At 41.8% G+C, this 17,147-nt stretch overlaps 1 protein-coding gene across 6 annotated transcripts in view; it reads left to right on the top strand.

Annotated features, from left to right (window-relative positions):
- Positions 1-17,147, top strand: part of LOC126334777 (agrin-like) — an 884,963-nt gene that overhangs the window by 612,398 nt on the left and 255,418 nt on the right. For all 6 annotated transcript variants that reach the window (XM_049997373.1, XM_049997372.1, XM_049997377.1 and 3 more), the window contains one exon: positions 9,058-9,093. In XM_049997373.1, coding sequence (XP_049853330.1) covers positions 9,058-9,093 — 36 coding nt within the window. The remainder of the gene's footprint in view (positions 1-9,057; positions 9,094-17,147) is intronic.

Here is a 17,147-nt window from a genome sequence, read left to right on the forward strand (position 1 = left end):
GATTTACCGTATATCCTCTCTCAGAGGAAATCACGAATCCAGTCACACAACTGAGACGATACTCCGTATGCACTCAATTTGATTAATAGTCGCTTGTGAGGAACGGTATCAAAAGCCTTCTGGAAATCTAGGAATATGGAATCGATCGGAGATGCCTTGTCGACAGCACTCATTACTTCATAGGAATAAAGAGCTAGATGTGTTGCACAAGAACGATATTTTCTGAATCCATGTTGGTTATGTATCAATAAGTCATTTTTTTTCAAGGTGATTTTTAATGTTCGAGTACAGTATATGCTCCAAAATCCTACTGCAAATTGAGGTCAGTAATATGGGTCTGTAATTCAATGGGTTACTCGTATTTCCTTTCTTGAATATTGGTGTGATCTGGTGCTACTTTCCCGTCTTTAGGAACAGACCTGTCGTCAAGTGAGCGGTAGCATATGATTTCTAAATAAGGCGCTATTGGTTCAAATGGCTCTGAGCACTACAGGACCCAACTTCTAAGGTCATCAGTCCCCTAGTACTTAGGACTACTTAAACCTAACTAACCTAAGCACATCACACACACCCATGCCCGAGGCAGGATTCGAACCTGCGACAGTAGCGGTCGCGCGGTTCCAGACTGTAGCGCCTAGAACCGCTCGGCCACCCTGGCCGGCCAAGGCGCTATTGTGTCTGCATACTCTGCAAGGAACCTGATTGGTGTACCATCTGGACCAGAAGACTTGCCTATCGTAAGGGCTCTCGACACGTAAAATCATAAGCAATTGTCTCTCAATAACAAATAAAAACAAATACATGTAAATATATATTAAACAATGCTGTTCCCTTTCATCAAGAAATTTAACGATATAGCGAGATTTCACGAGCGTAACATCATGCTGTTTTTTCCGTACTGATTAAGTAGATAGTTTACAAGCAGAAAAATTGACTTGCAAGTCGATCTATTCTTGCAAAGCATCCGGGAGTTGACTGTATTTGCCCCAAACACGTTAGGAGGATATTTAACTATCGCAGGAACTTACGTAGGAAAAATTGATCATCCGCTATTATGTACAGCTCGTAAACTACCTTCGGATCAAGACTCCCTTGGCTGCTCCCAGTAGGTTGGCGTAACACATCTTGAACAAATGCCTTCTGAACTCAGAACCGAGTCATCTTTCTCCTATATAATAACAGACCTAGGTGACTTAAGTTTATGTTTTGCAAACTACTTGGTAACGGAAATTATTACTGTGCATTACAACTAACAAATGATTTGTATGTGTTACAGTTATGTGGACAAACAGAATCCTTGCTGACTTGTGATTAAATGATACGCGGTTTCAAACCGCAGTAGGAAGAGCGAGCTAGGAGTTTTTTTTTCGGTAGCCATCTGTCCATGAAAGCTACAGACCTGGATTTCACTCCCTGATAGGCGCGCAATTTTAATCTGACACAACGTTATTTCCTTCTTGCTTGAATGAGATTAATCTCTGCAGTACTAATCAGTATGACGCTAAAATGAAAGCATTCAAACGCATCGAACATTAAAAAGGAAAATGCAAATACAGCACGGCAGACCCACATCCACAGTTATGAAATAGTTGCGGCAGGAGAAACATTCACCGATATCACGAATGAAGTGTGTTCTTCGTTGTTCATCGCAGGTTGACATTATCGCTAGAGATCGTAGAACATTACATATCTACCTTTCTGTAAGTGAATTACAACAAACTGGTGCATTAAAAAGCTTGAATTTTGACCTGTGTGTTACATATCAGAGAGAAAAATGTGTATTCTGTGACTATTTCACGCTGTATTATCCATAAAAATACTCTCTAAACTATAACAGTTCAGTTCTCTACATGCCACAGTTCATATAGGTGAGATGGGGCTGCGTTTTCTTTGTTTTTTTTTTGTTTTTTTTTTTTTTTTTTTTGTTTTGCAACATTTCGTTTACCCCTGATAATAAACTGGGACAACATCAGTGTTTTTTTACAAACATAGTGCTAAGCAGACTAGTCCTGGAAATCTGCTATGGCGATAGCAACTTGATTACATGACAAAACAAACTAGAGAAAATAACAAGTCATAGGGAAAACTTGCATTTAGATCCCGTGTCATGGCGCCAGCGAGTACTTAGTAAAATGTAATCTCCAAAGTAACCTTCGTAAGAGTTCCGATTGAACTATATGTCGTAGCGTAGTAGTGTTCAACTATTTCTCCTAACTTGACTTGTCTTCTTCACTGGGACAACATCCAACTCTTTCGTTTACTTTAGTGACAGTAGATGAGGACACGTATACTTGTACACCGAAAGAAACTTCTGTAAGCGTATACTGACACAAATCAAAAAAGACTGGTGCAGCAGTTGCCTTAACTAAGCAGTTGTCTTCAGTTAATAGCTGTAGTCTTGATATTAGAGCCCATCTAAGTCGACATATGACTCCACTCGTTCCCAGAATGAAATTTTCACTCTGCAGCGGAGTGTGCGCTGATATGAAACTTCCTGGCAGATTAAAACTGTGTGCCCGACCGAGACTCGAACTCGGGACTTTTGCCTTTCGCGGGCAACTGCTCTACCAACTGAGCTACCGAATCACGACTCACGCCCGGTACTCACAGCTTTACTTCTGCCAGTATCTCGTCTCCTACCTCCCAAACTTTACAGAAGCTCTCCTGCGAACCTTGCAGAACTAGCACTCCTGAAAGAAAGGATATATCTTCCGCTGCTCCAAATGTTTCTAAGTGTCGTTCCTCGTAAAGCTGAGGAGGATACCTGTCGTTTTTAGCCTTCCGCCGGAGTCCAACGTCTACAGTATATTGGACGTCCACGCGTACATACGCTTTCGACATTTGCTGATCAAGATAGTGATGGATGAGAAGGACCCACCGAGGTTCAACTGTCGTATTAGAAACTTGCTACCAAAGCGAAGAGATTAATCTCCGATTCAAATGAAGTGAAAGCCTTGTAGACAAACAGAATTTGAATGAAGCGAAAATGAGCACGAGGAGGGCAAGGTGAAAAGCATTCCATGAATTTGTAGGTAAAATACTGCCGAAGTACCTGATTAAAATTCCTAAGAAGTATAGGTCTTGTGTAAAGTGAGTGTGCTTATCGGAATCATCTGTTCAGTCTCTTAGTGACCAGTGGAACAGAAGACGACAGAGAAATGGTTGAAATACTGAATTCGGTCTTCCGAGACTGATTCACCGCGAAAGATTGTAATTCGTTTCCTGCTTTCAATCATCGCACAAATGCCTAGATGGCAGATGCTGAGGTAAGCGATCGTGGAACTGAAAATCAACTAAAACTGAACAACAGTCGAAAGCCAACTGGACGAGTTGAGGTGCATGTGAGGTTGTACAGAGATTCTGTGAAAGAATACGCTCCCCTCCTAGCAGTAGTTCATCGTAGGTCACAAGAGCAACGAAGCGTGCCTAGCGATTGGAAAGAAGCGTAGGTCATTCCCGTTTTCCTGAACGGTCGTCAGACAGAAGTGCATAATTATAGACCTCCATCGCCGACGTCAGTCTGTTGTAGAATTACGGGAATATGTTACCAGTAAACACCCAATTCATTTAAGAATCGAGCTCCCATATATAAAACGGTTTCAGACGTCTGATTACTTTACAGATGAGTTCACATGATAAACATTTCACGTCAAGCGCGTAAGCGAGAAAAATTTTGGAAAAGGTTCGAGATAGTACTTAAATTTCGTGGGAAGTTACCATAAGCTCTCATTATGAAACACTGGATGCAGGAGGGGTGTTGATAAATAATGCTACCATTTTTTTCTCTGCCAGTTTCGGTTGAAAAAGTGCAAAATTTGTAGTGGGATGTCGTGGAATATTACCACTTCAGCCTCTATAGCTTCATGAAGTCCGATAGCGGCATTATACGTATTATTGAAAATGGGGTCTGTAACGGGGTTGCATTCCAAGCAGGGAGTTCAAAAAATGGCTCTGAGCACTATGGGACTCAACATCTTAGGTCATAAGTCCCCTAGAACTTAGAACTAATTAAGCCTAACTAACCTAAGGACATCACACACACCCATGCCCGAGGCAGGATTCAAACCTGCGACCGTAGCAGCCCCGCGGTTCCGGACTGCAGCGCCAGAACCGCACGGCCACCGCGGCCGGCCAAGCAGGGAGTTGCCATTGAGTTGAGCACCGCAGAACTTCATAGGCGATTGCAGAATATCTACAGAGACCCGTCAGTGAACAAAAGTACGGTGGGTCGTTGGGCAAAGCGTCTGTCATCATTGCAACAAGGTCGCGCGAACTTGTTGTATTTCCCACATGCCTGCCGGACACACACAGCTGCCACTTCTGCGGTGTCGGAACGCGCGGACACTCTCATTCCAAGGCATCGACGGATCACACGCAAACAGCCCGCTGCTCAACCGTACGTCGCTGTTGGTATTGCCGACACACTCGCCCACAAGTTGTGGTACTCAAAGCCGTGTGCCCGCTGGGTTCCTAGCCGCCAAAGAGAAGACCATAAAGAGCAACGAAGGAGATGTGCGGAATTGCTTGAGCGTTTTGAGGCTGACCCTGGCAAATTTTTGTCGAACATTATCACAGGCGATGAAACATGGGCTCACCATTTCGAAACGGAAAGAAAACGGCAAGCCATGGAGTGGCGTCACATCACCTCTCCTCCGAAAAAACTGTTTAGCCCCACCTTCAGCTGGTAAACCCGTGGAGACAGTCTTTTGGGACTCTCAAGGGGGTTATTCCATTTGCCTTCCTCATGCCGCAAAAAAGATCAACTGTGGAGTGCATTGTGCTACCATCAAGAAACTGAAGAAACGACTTCAGCGTGCTCGTCGACACAAAATGCAAACGAACTTCTCCTTTTCCACGACAACGCAATGCCTCAAGCAGATCCGCGGACCCGAAAGGCGCTCACAAAACTTCTTTGGGATGTTCTTTCTCACCCACACCTTCCAATTTCCATCTGTTTGACCAAATGAAGGATGCACCCCGTGGGAGGCAGTATGTGGATGATGGGGGGGGGGGGGGGGGGGGGTTACTGATGAAAAAAGACGTTGGCTCCGACGTCTATCAGTAGAGTAGTACCATGAGGGCATACAGAAGCACCTAGTAAAGTGACGTTAAGGTCGTCACATTTAACGGAGATTATGTTGAAAAATAGGGTTTTTTGACCATAAGAGTGGGGAATAATATGGTGTATTAGAATCCTGAAGATGACTACCCTGCCGTCAGAAAAAAATGTGTTGCGTTATTCAAGAACGCCTCTCGTTCGCCTAGGTAAATTGCGGGCAATTTTAAGCAAATTATCATGCTCCCGACCTATGTGTCTTACGACTACATAGCTTTACAGGTATATCGAATTGTATATGTGGATATTGTCTGGAAAGTGTGTTTCGAAAAGTATTACTAATAAAGAAGGAATAAATGAAAACGTCATGCCTGGTGCAGACGTTCTACTACGACAACAGTGAAAAGCTTTTTCCTTTAAACATTTTGTAGGGGATACCAGCAAAAAAAATTCTGAAAGGTTAGAAACTACCTTCAAAGTTGGTTTAAAGTCGCTAAATGTTCAAATTCTGGATGGACATAGTCGGGGTATTCTGCGCGTAGTGAGCTACGCTGCCTGAAGGCATATACGCAGTTTCTAACTGTAGTACATGTCTTACTGTGTTCAGCCTTTAACATAAGATTATAGCACTGGATGAGCAGATTATGAAAGTACTTCAAATGAAACTTCCTGCCAGATTAAAACTGTGTGCCGGACCGAGATTCGAACTCGGGAACTTTGCCTTTCGCGGACAATTGCTCTATCATCTGAGCTACCCAAGCACGACTCACGCCACGTCCTCACAGCTTTACTTCGTCCAGTACCTCGTCTCCTACTTTCCAAACTTCACAGAAGCTCTCCTGCGAGCCTCTCAGATGGTAGATCACTTGCGCAAGAAAGGCAAAGGTCTCGAGTTCGAGACTCGGTCCGCCACATAGTTTTAATATGCAAGGAAGTTTCATATCAGAGCACACTCCACTGCAGAGTGGAAATCTCTTTCAGTATTTCAAATGTTTAAATTCGATCAATAATTAAATGAAATACTGAAGCATCAAATTTTTGTTGCGCTTGGAAGCCGTTAGATAGGTAATCTGCAGCTGATTCTGTGAAACATGAACAATGAACCGGGTCAATCGGCTAGTAATACAGATCCACACACTTCCGACGAATCTGGATATCGAAGATCTCCTACATTAAAAAAAAAAATCAGTGTGGATTCTATGAATGGAGATCTTGCGAAACTCAACTCGCTCTTTCCGTCCCTGAGGTCCTGAAGGTCATAGACATCGGCCGTGTTGGAAGACAATCGATACGATTCTGCACAGTCGTTTAGTGAGTAAAATACGAACTTATAAAGCACGGAACCTGATTTGTACTATATATAGGAGATATCAGCAGACAGAACTCAAGACGTTTTTCTCAACGGGGGAAAATCGACAATGAGCAGCTACTCCTCACAGTTTATAATAATGATGTAGTGAACAATACTGGAATCTACGTGAGATTATTGGTGGACAATGCTGTTGTCTAGGGAACGATTGTCACGCCAGGAGACTAGCGAAATTCAGGGAGCCCTGCACAGTATCACAATTCATGTAGAGACAGGCGCAGTGCGTGACATGCCATCATTTCCATCCAGTGCTCATTATAGCACTGAACGTAAATATATGTAACGTCCTGTGTAAATAGGTAAGGAGATCCACTACTTTTCGATTACACTATCGGCGACATATCACTGGAATCAGAAACTGTCGTAAATTACTTAGGATTAATCACCAAGAGCTCTCCCAATACAAGCTCTGTATTTTACTGCCAATCACATTTCTAAGTTCTTGTTAAGCCACGCTCTTTTCTTAGTGATAGGCCTATCAGAGAGCTTATAAGCCAACAGACGTTTTAGCCCTTCACATAACAACTCCGTATTTTATTGCCGAATCACATTTCTCAACTCCTAAGTCGAACTTCTTTCGTGGAATGAGTTGATCAGAGAATTTAGAAGCCAACACACACACTTCACTGCCGCAATCACAGCTCATTTCTGTGACACAGGCAGTCATACAGCTTCCTATCACAACAATGCGCAGTGCGTGGCATGCCATCATTCTCATGCAACGCTCATTATAGTTGCGTAATTGTCCACCTTGCATGTTTTAACAGACATGCACTTCCCTTTCCTACCAGCAGCGAAGTCCTTACAAATGCGCTTCTTGAAGGCAATCACTTGATATAACCCAGCCAATGGCACACTGAGGAAATAAATTGTAGCATCAAGAAGTAATTAATCTAGAGTAAGGAAATTTCGAGAATACGTTTGTCAAACTATCTCACTGATAAAAATTGCAAGATCACACCCTTATATAAGGACGAGATAAGCCAAAATGTGGAATGTGGTAAATTAAGAACTCACGTATCCGCTATAATGTTGAATGCAAGCCACGCAAACGTGTACGCATTGTGTTGTACACATGGCGGTTGTCAGTTTGTGGGATGGAGTTCCGCGCTTGTTGCTCCTGATCGGTCAAAACAGGAACGGTTAATGCTGGTTGCGGATGAAGCTAGTGTTGCCGTTAGATGTTGTCTCACATGTGCTCGATTGGAGACAGATCTGGTGATCGAAGGGGCCAAGGCAATATGTCGATCGAAACCGTGTAGAGCATACTGGCTTACAACAGTATGTGGTCGAGCGTTATCCTGTAGGAAAACACCCTTGGAATGCTGTTCATGAATTGCAGCATAACAGATCGAATCACTAGACTAACGTACAGTTTTGCAGTTTCAACTGGCCTCCTTCTAACCAAAACACGGCCATTACTAGCATCGGTGCCAACTTACATCAGAAAACACAACAAATCTCCAGGCTGCCCCCCAATGATTTCTCGCTTACACCACTACAATCGCAAAAGGCAGTGGTTTGGGGTCAGTGGAATGCACGGTACAGCGCGTCCGGCTGAGAGCTGTCCTTGAAGTAACCGATTTATAACAGTCCGTTGTGCCATCATGGTGCCAACTGCTCCTGAGATTGCTGCTGCAGAAGTTAAACGATGCGACAGAGCCATAACCCGAACACGATGATCATCCCTCTCGGTAATTCCACGTGGCCGTCCGAAGCCTGGTTCCCTTGCGACTGACTTTCTCGTGACCACCGCTGACAGCAGTCGTGTGCTGTGGCTACATTCCTGCCAAGTCTTTCTGCAGCATCACAGAAGGAACATCCAGCTTCTCGAAGTTCAATTACACGAGCTTGTTCAAAGTCAGTGAAGTGCTGATAATGGCATCTTTGTCGCCTTAAAGGTCTTCTTGACTAACGTCAACTCACGACGCCCAATCTCAAAGGTAACTAACGCTCACGACCGTTACAGCGTGTATTTAAAACAAACCTAATTTGCTATTATGTCACTTCTAAATAAGTTTTAAATCGTCTCCTGTCGTGCACACAGAGACAAGTAGCCATATCTTCTAGAAAGTGATCCCACGCTATGGCTCTCACTTTATCGTCTTTTGCTGATAGCACCAATTTACATTGCATGTAACACGGGTTGAATTATATACTGAATAACCGATCTATGAACTGATAATCGTTTCACATCTTTTAATCTACTCATTATATGTTATGTTTAATGATTTATCTTTAATTAAACTTACTTTTTATTGACACGTGGGACGTTATCAACGTTATTTTCATGACAACCCGAAATGACAAACCACCAATGCATATCACGTTTTATACTACGTGAGAGCACGATAAAAAGGAGCGTTGGCTGATCCTCAGCTGCACGGTATAGCTGATGTCAACTCTATTGATTTATATATCCAAAACTATTTTATTCATCATTCCTCGCAGGAGTTTACCAGTGAATGTTGTAACGTTTAGAGCGGTATAAATGAGCTAATAATAAAAAGTGTCATTGCCTATGTAAACTTTTTTGTCTAATTGTATTTACGTTTACAAAAATATATATTATTGTTGATCCATTAAGACACAAATATCTTTGTATTAAATAACCATTCTTTTTCTTTTCCAGATTTCAGCTACGATATACCTCCAATGCCCACAGAAGGTAAGCTCCAGTATTATTTGTTTTCTTATTAATTTGTATCCAATTAGTAGGGCTGATTACGGCTTTCGAGCAATAAATGAATAGTTTTCAAATAGGCGTTCCTTAGTGCAGAATCATCAATAAACGTAATTTCAAAATAAATTAGTAATTACAGAAAAATTACTTCAGGACTTAAGGTGTACATTTATATGAGACCTCAAAATCAGATAAAGGCTTATTAAGAAGTTTCTAAAAGGCCAAGCGTATACTGGTATGTCAATAACTAACGTATTTGTGGACATGGAAATCAATAAATTCAATCCACCTGTTTGTGTTTGATCGCTGATCTTTTCCACATAACACCGTGAGTAATACATTCATTAGACGAGACAGACTAACCACAAAGATAACTACGTTTTGATTCATATGCACTAATACAGTGAAGATATAAAGGAGTTACCAGTATTAATAATACTAATCAAATTCCGTATTAATATGAAAGTAAGAGTAACGATATAAGAGTACTACAAAAGTAACACTATGAGAAAAATACTTTTTTTGACCAAAATCGTAGGTGTGAGCCTCTGCTGCAGGGACCTAATCTACGTCTACGGCCACATGGCTACGCTGTAAACCACACTTCAGTACCTTTGCATTAATTCTCTGTTAGTCCACTCTCGAACTATATCTTTCTGTGCGAGCTTTCCTCTCCCTTATTTTTTTATGATGATCGTTTCTTCCTATATATATCAGCGTCAATAAAATATTTTCGGATTTGGTGGATAAATTTGATGATTGAAATTTTGTGAGAAGATCCCGCCGCAACAAAAAACGCCTTTTTTTTCAATGACTTCCACCCCGGAACGTGTATCATCTTCACTCTCTCCCCTATTTCTCGATATACGAAACGTGCTGCACTTCTTTCTCGATGTACTCCGTTAACCCTGCCTGGTAGAGATTCCATATCGCGCAGCGTACTCAAAAAGAGGGGGGACGAGAGTAGTGTGCGCAGTCTCTTTAGTAGATACGAGGGCTATTCGGAAAGTGAGAAACGATCGGTCGCGCAATGGAAAGAACTGTGAAAATCCGACGAGGCTTTTCACAGCGTTTTGAGTAGTGTCTCTAGTATGACAGTCGATCGCATCAAGACGCTCTTTTCAGTTGTGAGCGCACTGTGAGCGAGTAAATGTGCCTAGAACAACAATGTCTCCCGCCAAGTAGGAGGGCCCGCTGAAAGGCTTCGCCTTAATTAATGCAGCCCATCTAACACAACTGCCACGCATTTCCTTCTTCATGGTAATTCTCAGCCACACTCTGCAGGGGCAGTGAAGACACTCCTGCAGCCTTTTCGATAGGAAGTGTTCGATCACCACAACACAGCCCTAATTGGCTCGTCTTGAGTATCATCTCCGTTCACATGAAACGTTATATATGAGGACAACACTTAAGCGCAGGCTACGTGCTATAGACCAGCGTAGAGAATTATCGGAAAACACAAGCGGCTGCCTTCTATGACGATGGTGTTGGAAATTTGGTATAAGCTCCGAAAAATGTCAAGTTGGAGCGGCGACAATGTAGAGAAGTACCTGGAAGGTGTAGCTAAATGTGCTAAGAAAACAGTTTTGGTTTTCACTGTGGTTTCCATTTCGGGACCGATTGTCCCTTAGTTTCTGAACTACACTCGTATGTTGCGTATTCTAAGTGCTCTCCCAATAAGTCGCAGTCTTTGGTTCGCCTTCTCCACAACATCTTCTATGTGTTCTTTCCAATTTAAGTTGTTCGTAATTGTAGTTCCGAGGTATTTAGTTGAATTTATGGCCTTTACATTTGACTAATTTGTAGTGTAACTTCTGTGGAAGACCTCACACTTTTCATTATTTAGGATCAATTGCCAATTTTAGCACCACACAGATATCTTATGTAAGGCGTTTTGCAATTGGTTTTTATCTTCTGATGACTTTAGTAGACGATAAACGAAGCATCACCTGCAAAAAACTTATGACGGCTGCTAACATTGTTTCCTAAATCGTACAGACAATGAACAACAGAGGGCCTGTAACACTATCTTGGGGAACTCCAGAAATCACTTCCGATTTTACTCGACGTAAATTTGATCATTGCCAGAATTTCCTTTGTGTGGCATTTGCGTACGTTAGTGAAGCTGAAGGCAGCAGCATTTTGAAGAGGATGTTCTCCACCACTTGAACAGGCCACTGCTATGTATACAACGGTGTAGTAGAAATTGGCGAGAGGTGAAAAAAGTAAGTCTAGTGTCTGAGACTGCTCGCTCTGAAACATTTTAACACCCCATTGCATTAGTATGTTAAAGGTAAGAGTGCAATCAACGCGCAAATATCAGCCGTTTCATTTTCTGGGATGCTGTTAACTACAGGCCGTTCCAAAAAGATTTTCTCGAGTGAGCTCTTCGTTGGTCGTTGATTATCCGCTTCTGAACACCTCATGTTATGGAGATATCTGGCTCCTTACCTACAAATTTAGGGTGGATAACTTATTTGTTAACAACAAAATAATGATAGCGTCGATCACAGTCAACATAACTTTTCGCAAAAGGCATGCTTTATGCTTAGTTATAGACGAATAAATGGCTCTTAGCTATATGCACTTCTAATGTCCCACGTCTTCCAGTCTTCCTTGCCCTGCTGTCGCGCCGTCATAAAATATGGAAATTACTTCCTGTTGACGGCTACCATAACAACCATTCGTCAGTTTATTGTCCAATATCTGTCTCCCCTATCTGAATATCGATACTTGGAATCGACGACTAACCGTCTTCACCTCAGTTAAGCCACTGTAACTACTGAATCATCAGTGTCTGCTTGTTTTCAAACATTGTACCTATCCTCAGTCTCAGAATGGAAGTTGCTCCCCTTCTTGACAAGCGAGATCACTTTAACTGTCTTCTATGAAGTAAATATAAAACCAATACAGTATCTCGTTGCCTGATAAACAGAATTAATACTAAACGTTATAATATAGGAGCGTAAGGAGCCGAGACCCGCTCTAGATACAGAACGCGCGATTCCTGTCGTAGGTGTTTTGAGTCTTCATAGTAATGGAAAATATTCTCTGCAGAAGCGTATCGTTATATATGGAATTTGCCGTCTCTTCCTGTTGCGAAGCCTATCTCAGCTGTTATTTAAAATCTCCCAGGAGAAAAAAATGGCTCTGAGCACTATGGGACTTAACATCTGTGGCCATCAGTCCCCCAGAACTTTACTTAAACCTAACTAACCTAAGGACATCACACACATCCATGCCCGAGGCAGGATTCGAACCTGCGACCGTAGCAGTCTCTTGGTTCCGGACTGAGCGCCTAGAACCGCGAGACCACCGCGGCCGGCTCTCCCAGGAGAATTACATACCATTTTTTTCTTTCTGTATTCTTGCTACCAAACAACGGAACGTAGCTCAGTCAGGAGATCTAAGCATGCTTACTACAACTGTTCCATGGGCTGATTAATCAGCTGTTGATAATAGTCAGGATCTGCTATGATTTGTTAATTTCATTTATTCATCGCAATAATCACTGTTACTATTACTAGGTCGTAAGATATTTCCCTTCCTTATTTTTTACTGATGCATATGAATGATGGTCCTGGAAGAATATAAGTATTGGATGTTTCATTGCACAGAATGTTAGCAGGTGTTCATATTATCGTCAGAGGAATACGGAAAAATAATAAGAAAAATAGCCACCAGACCCCATGACACATACATAAATCTTCAACAATTTACCACTGTGACGACGAATAAAGTTACAATATGTTAATTTCCTATCTGATATCCATGAAGAAGCGACCTTGACCGGTCTGGGGTGGTCTACCGCTGGCTCTGCTAGTGCTTTCGAAGTATGATCTATGTATAGAAGACCATCATTATTTAAAACAGAATACTGAGCCTTTCTAAACAGATGTGTGAAGAATGAAATACAGCGATTTTTCTTGATTTTTTTGGTTACACCGTCAACATGACTAATTCACACAATAACGGACTGCAAATTCGTAATATTTTGAACACAGATTATAAGAGCTCGGGAAACGTCGAGTAAATATATGGCGCACACACACACACACACACACACACACACACACACACACACATACGAAGCAACCATACTAAACAGTATTTGAAAATATTCGGATTCATCATTATATGAATTTGTGTCTTGATTGCCATTAAGGGAAAAATTACTGAAGCACGACGATAATATTTAGTATCATTTCTCTGTGGTAAATTTATAGCTAAGAAAATATGAAGTTGCGATGTACACAATTGCCAACACATATATTACTGGTTTCGCCTTACCCCACATAATTTTCAGTTTACACTTTTGTACATATAGTGTAACAATATATTGTTAATTGATCTGCTATATATATGTCTCCTAACACCACCACCGTATTTCCACACTTTAAAGGCTGTCCTTAAACGTTACTCCTGTTATAACCGCGAATGGACAAAGTCTGTTTCGGGATGAGAAGCAAGCATTAACTTACTGATTCTTGGTGTTCGGAGAACGTTTCTTTTGTAGTTACATTTCCTTTTCTGTTGAAAGTTAATCAGAATATACAGGGTGTTACAAAAAGGTACGGCCAAACTTTCAGGAAACGTTCCTCACACACAAATAAAGAAAAGGTGTTATGTGGTCATGTGTCCGGAAACGCTTAATTACCATGTCAGAGCTCACTTCAGTTTCGTCAGTATGTACTGTACTTCCTCGATTCACCGCCAGTTGGCGCAATTGAAGGAAGGTAATTTTGACTTCGGTGCTTGTGTTGACATGCGACTCACTGCTCTACAGTAATAGCATCAAGCACATCAGTACGTAGCATCAACAGGTTAGTGTTCATCACAAACGTGGTTTTGCAGTCAGTGCAATGTTTACAGGTGCGGAGTTGGCAGATGCCCATTTGATGTATGGATTAGCATGGGGCAATAGCCGTGGCGCGGTACGTTTGTATCGAGACAGATTTCCAGAACGAAAGTGTCCCGACAGGAAGACGTTCGAAGCAATTGATCGGCGTCTTAGGGAGCACGGAACAATCCAGCCTATGACTCGCGACTGGGGAAGACCTAGAACGACGAGGACACCTTGCAATGGACGAGGCAATTCTTCGTGCAGTTGACGATAACCCTAATGTCAGCGCCAGAGAAGTTGCTGCTGTACAAGGTAACGTTGACCACGTCACTGTATGGAGAGTGCTACGGGAGAACCAGTTGTTTCCGTACCATGTACAGCGTGTGCAGGCACTATCAGCAGCTGATCGGCCTCCACGGGTACACTTCTGCGAATGGTTCATCCAACAATGTGTCAATCCTCATTTCAGTACAAATGCTCTCTTTACGGAAGAGGCTTTATTCGAAGGTGATCAAATTGTTAATTTTCACAATCAAACTATCAACATGTGTGAGCTGACGAGAATCCGCACGCGATTGTGCAATCACGTCATCAACACAGATTTTCTGTGAACGTTTGGGCAGGCATTGTTGGTGATGTCTTGATTGGGCCCCATGTTCTTCCACCTACCCTCAATGGAGCACGTTATCATGATTTCATACGGGATACTCTACCTGTGCTGCTAGAACATGTGCCTTTACAAGTACGACACAACATGTGGTTCATGCACGATGGAGCTCCTGCACATTTCAGTCGAAGTGTTCGTACGCTTCTCAACAACAGATTCGGTGACCGATGGATTGGTAGAGGCGGACCAATTCCATGGCCTCCTGAAAGTTTGGCCATAAGTTTTTGTAGCACCCTGTATAGTGAGTACCATTTATCTAGACCACCCAAAATAATTTCTTGCGAGGAAACATAAGAAAAAGTTATAAAGAAAATGTTGTTTAGCTACCAGAGGGGCATTAGCTAATATGAGTTCATTCTTTATTGTAAATTTGTTCTTTAAGCAGATATGAATAGCAGTACGTCTTTTTTAACTAGTGCCCAATATTTTTTGCTGTGTAATCCTCTCCCTCTCTTTAAGAGAGGTTGGTTGCTGATTGGGGGAGGCAGGAGGACTAAGGTAAAAAACAGCAAGACCATCAGTTTTTCGATCCAAGAGTGGTGCATCCAAAAGTAGAGACGTCAACCGAGAATGTGATCTGATCTAGCTGGGAGTTTCATAATAGTAAAAGCTAAAGGGATAAAAAACGTAATGGACGTCATCTGTATTGTCAATGATAAAAGCAAGATGAAGAATATAGGAAAGTCAAAAGTCAGCAGGGAGGGGGTGGGGGGGGAGGGGTTCCCCAGGGTTCTGCATGCGGCAGGAAACGTCCCATCTACAGTTGTACCACACCTGGTCAATTAGTCAGGAGCGGTCAGAAGGAGGTCAACCGAATCTTAAAGCGATAAGAACAAAGTAAAAGAGGTATTAAAGAGTAGCTTGGCCGAAGAGGTGGGGTCGGGAATTCCCCAGACCCTGCATGCAGTGACAGCCATCCTACCCCTGCTCATAAGTTAGATCAAAACCTTGTAACTAAGAACAAAAACCACTTTGACGGAGAAACTGAGAACCACTTCAGCCATCCGTGAGTCATCCGCCAATGTTAGAGGCAAGGAGTCGGGATGTCCATACTTATCATGGAGGGCCTATAACCCTCCTACCTCTCCAGCTAATTAGGATTTTCTATATGACAGTGTAGCTAAAGTCCCTAATCTGTGGGGAAAAGCCATCTACTCCGAAGAATGCAAAACCGAGAGAAGCAGATGAAGCTATAACCGAATCGCCACAGCTCAGTATTTGAGCAATGATGATTAGAAACAATGTTCGGTTAACTTTATATATTTTTATTACGTAAACTAGTTTTTAATTAAGAGTAGTTAGTGGAGAATTTGGAAAAAAAGTTTTCAAAGTATGTCATTAATGAAAATAACCAACGGTCGCCAGTTTCTCACCGAAACAAGAATAATTAAATTGAAACTGAACTTCATAGTCATAACCAATCTTATGTAACAATAGTTACTGGTATCATAACGTAGGAACAGTACCTAAAGCACGTTTTCAAGAACTTCACACCACAAATGTCACAGTACTCAAATAATAATCAGATGGCAAACACATACAACATATTATATTAATTTTCAAAGATCAATTAAAGTAGGACTGTTTACTGGCTGTGGACAGAAACTTTTTGTTACGTTACTCACCATAATACTGACTGCTGCAATTGTAGCAAGCAGAAAGATTGTGTGGATATACTCATTGGTAAGGACTGTCATTTACCTACCAATTACTCTAATATTTCTTTGCAATAAAAGTAATAAATTATTCCACAAGCTGTACGTTAGAACTGTGCTTTGACAGTGATATTCAGTGTCCAAGTTACGTAAAGTTTTACTACCAATATTTTATTATGACAGTTACTCTATTTTTAGCAAATGAATTAATATTGACCTTTGCATCATTTTGTTTCTGACATTGTTCATAATATAGCCAAATATATCATTATTACGTAACTGTCCAAAAGTCGGAAAAATTATCTTTTGATATTATAATAAATTAATATTCACTTCATTTTCAGTTTCTTTTCTGATTATCTCGCTTCGTACAAAGGGATAGGATGGATGCTACTTGGACAATGGCTTAGGAAAATTTTTTACGTGACAGTATGCACGAAAACAATGTTATTTATGCAATAAAATTCCAACTACGCTGGTCGGCCTATTACAATTCCAGTTATAAAAATCTCAGGCCTTACTTCACTTCATGATGCCGTTGGTTTGTCGAGCGGCTTCATTTCGCGGTAAAATAGGGCACAGATTGATCTTATTGCCATACCATAGCCAGTAACAAGGGCCCACAGTACTATTTATGTTATGTGAATTACTCTTACTGCATTGGTACCGTGCCCAACAAACGCCATAGGTTTCCTATATTAAACATCCCCCAAACCAACCATATCACTTTTCACTGCTTCGCGCTCCGGAAACAGACTTTTTATCTCCGCGCTTTTGCATAGCCACACCGGCAAATACACACAACCAACGACACCAAATCGTCTCCTCGATACTCCTTTTATAGCGCGATAGCACGCCCAGCGATAATGCATTT

The sequence above is a fragment of the Schistocerca gregaria genome, chromosome 2, assembly GCF_023897955.1.
Source record: "Schistocerca gregaria isolate iqSchGreg1 chromosome 2, iqSchGreg1.2, whole genome shotgun sequence".
Lineage (NCBI taxonomy): Eukaryota > Metazoa > Arthropoda > Insecta > Orthoptera > Acrididae > Schistocerca > Schistocerca gregaria.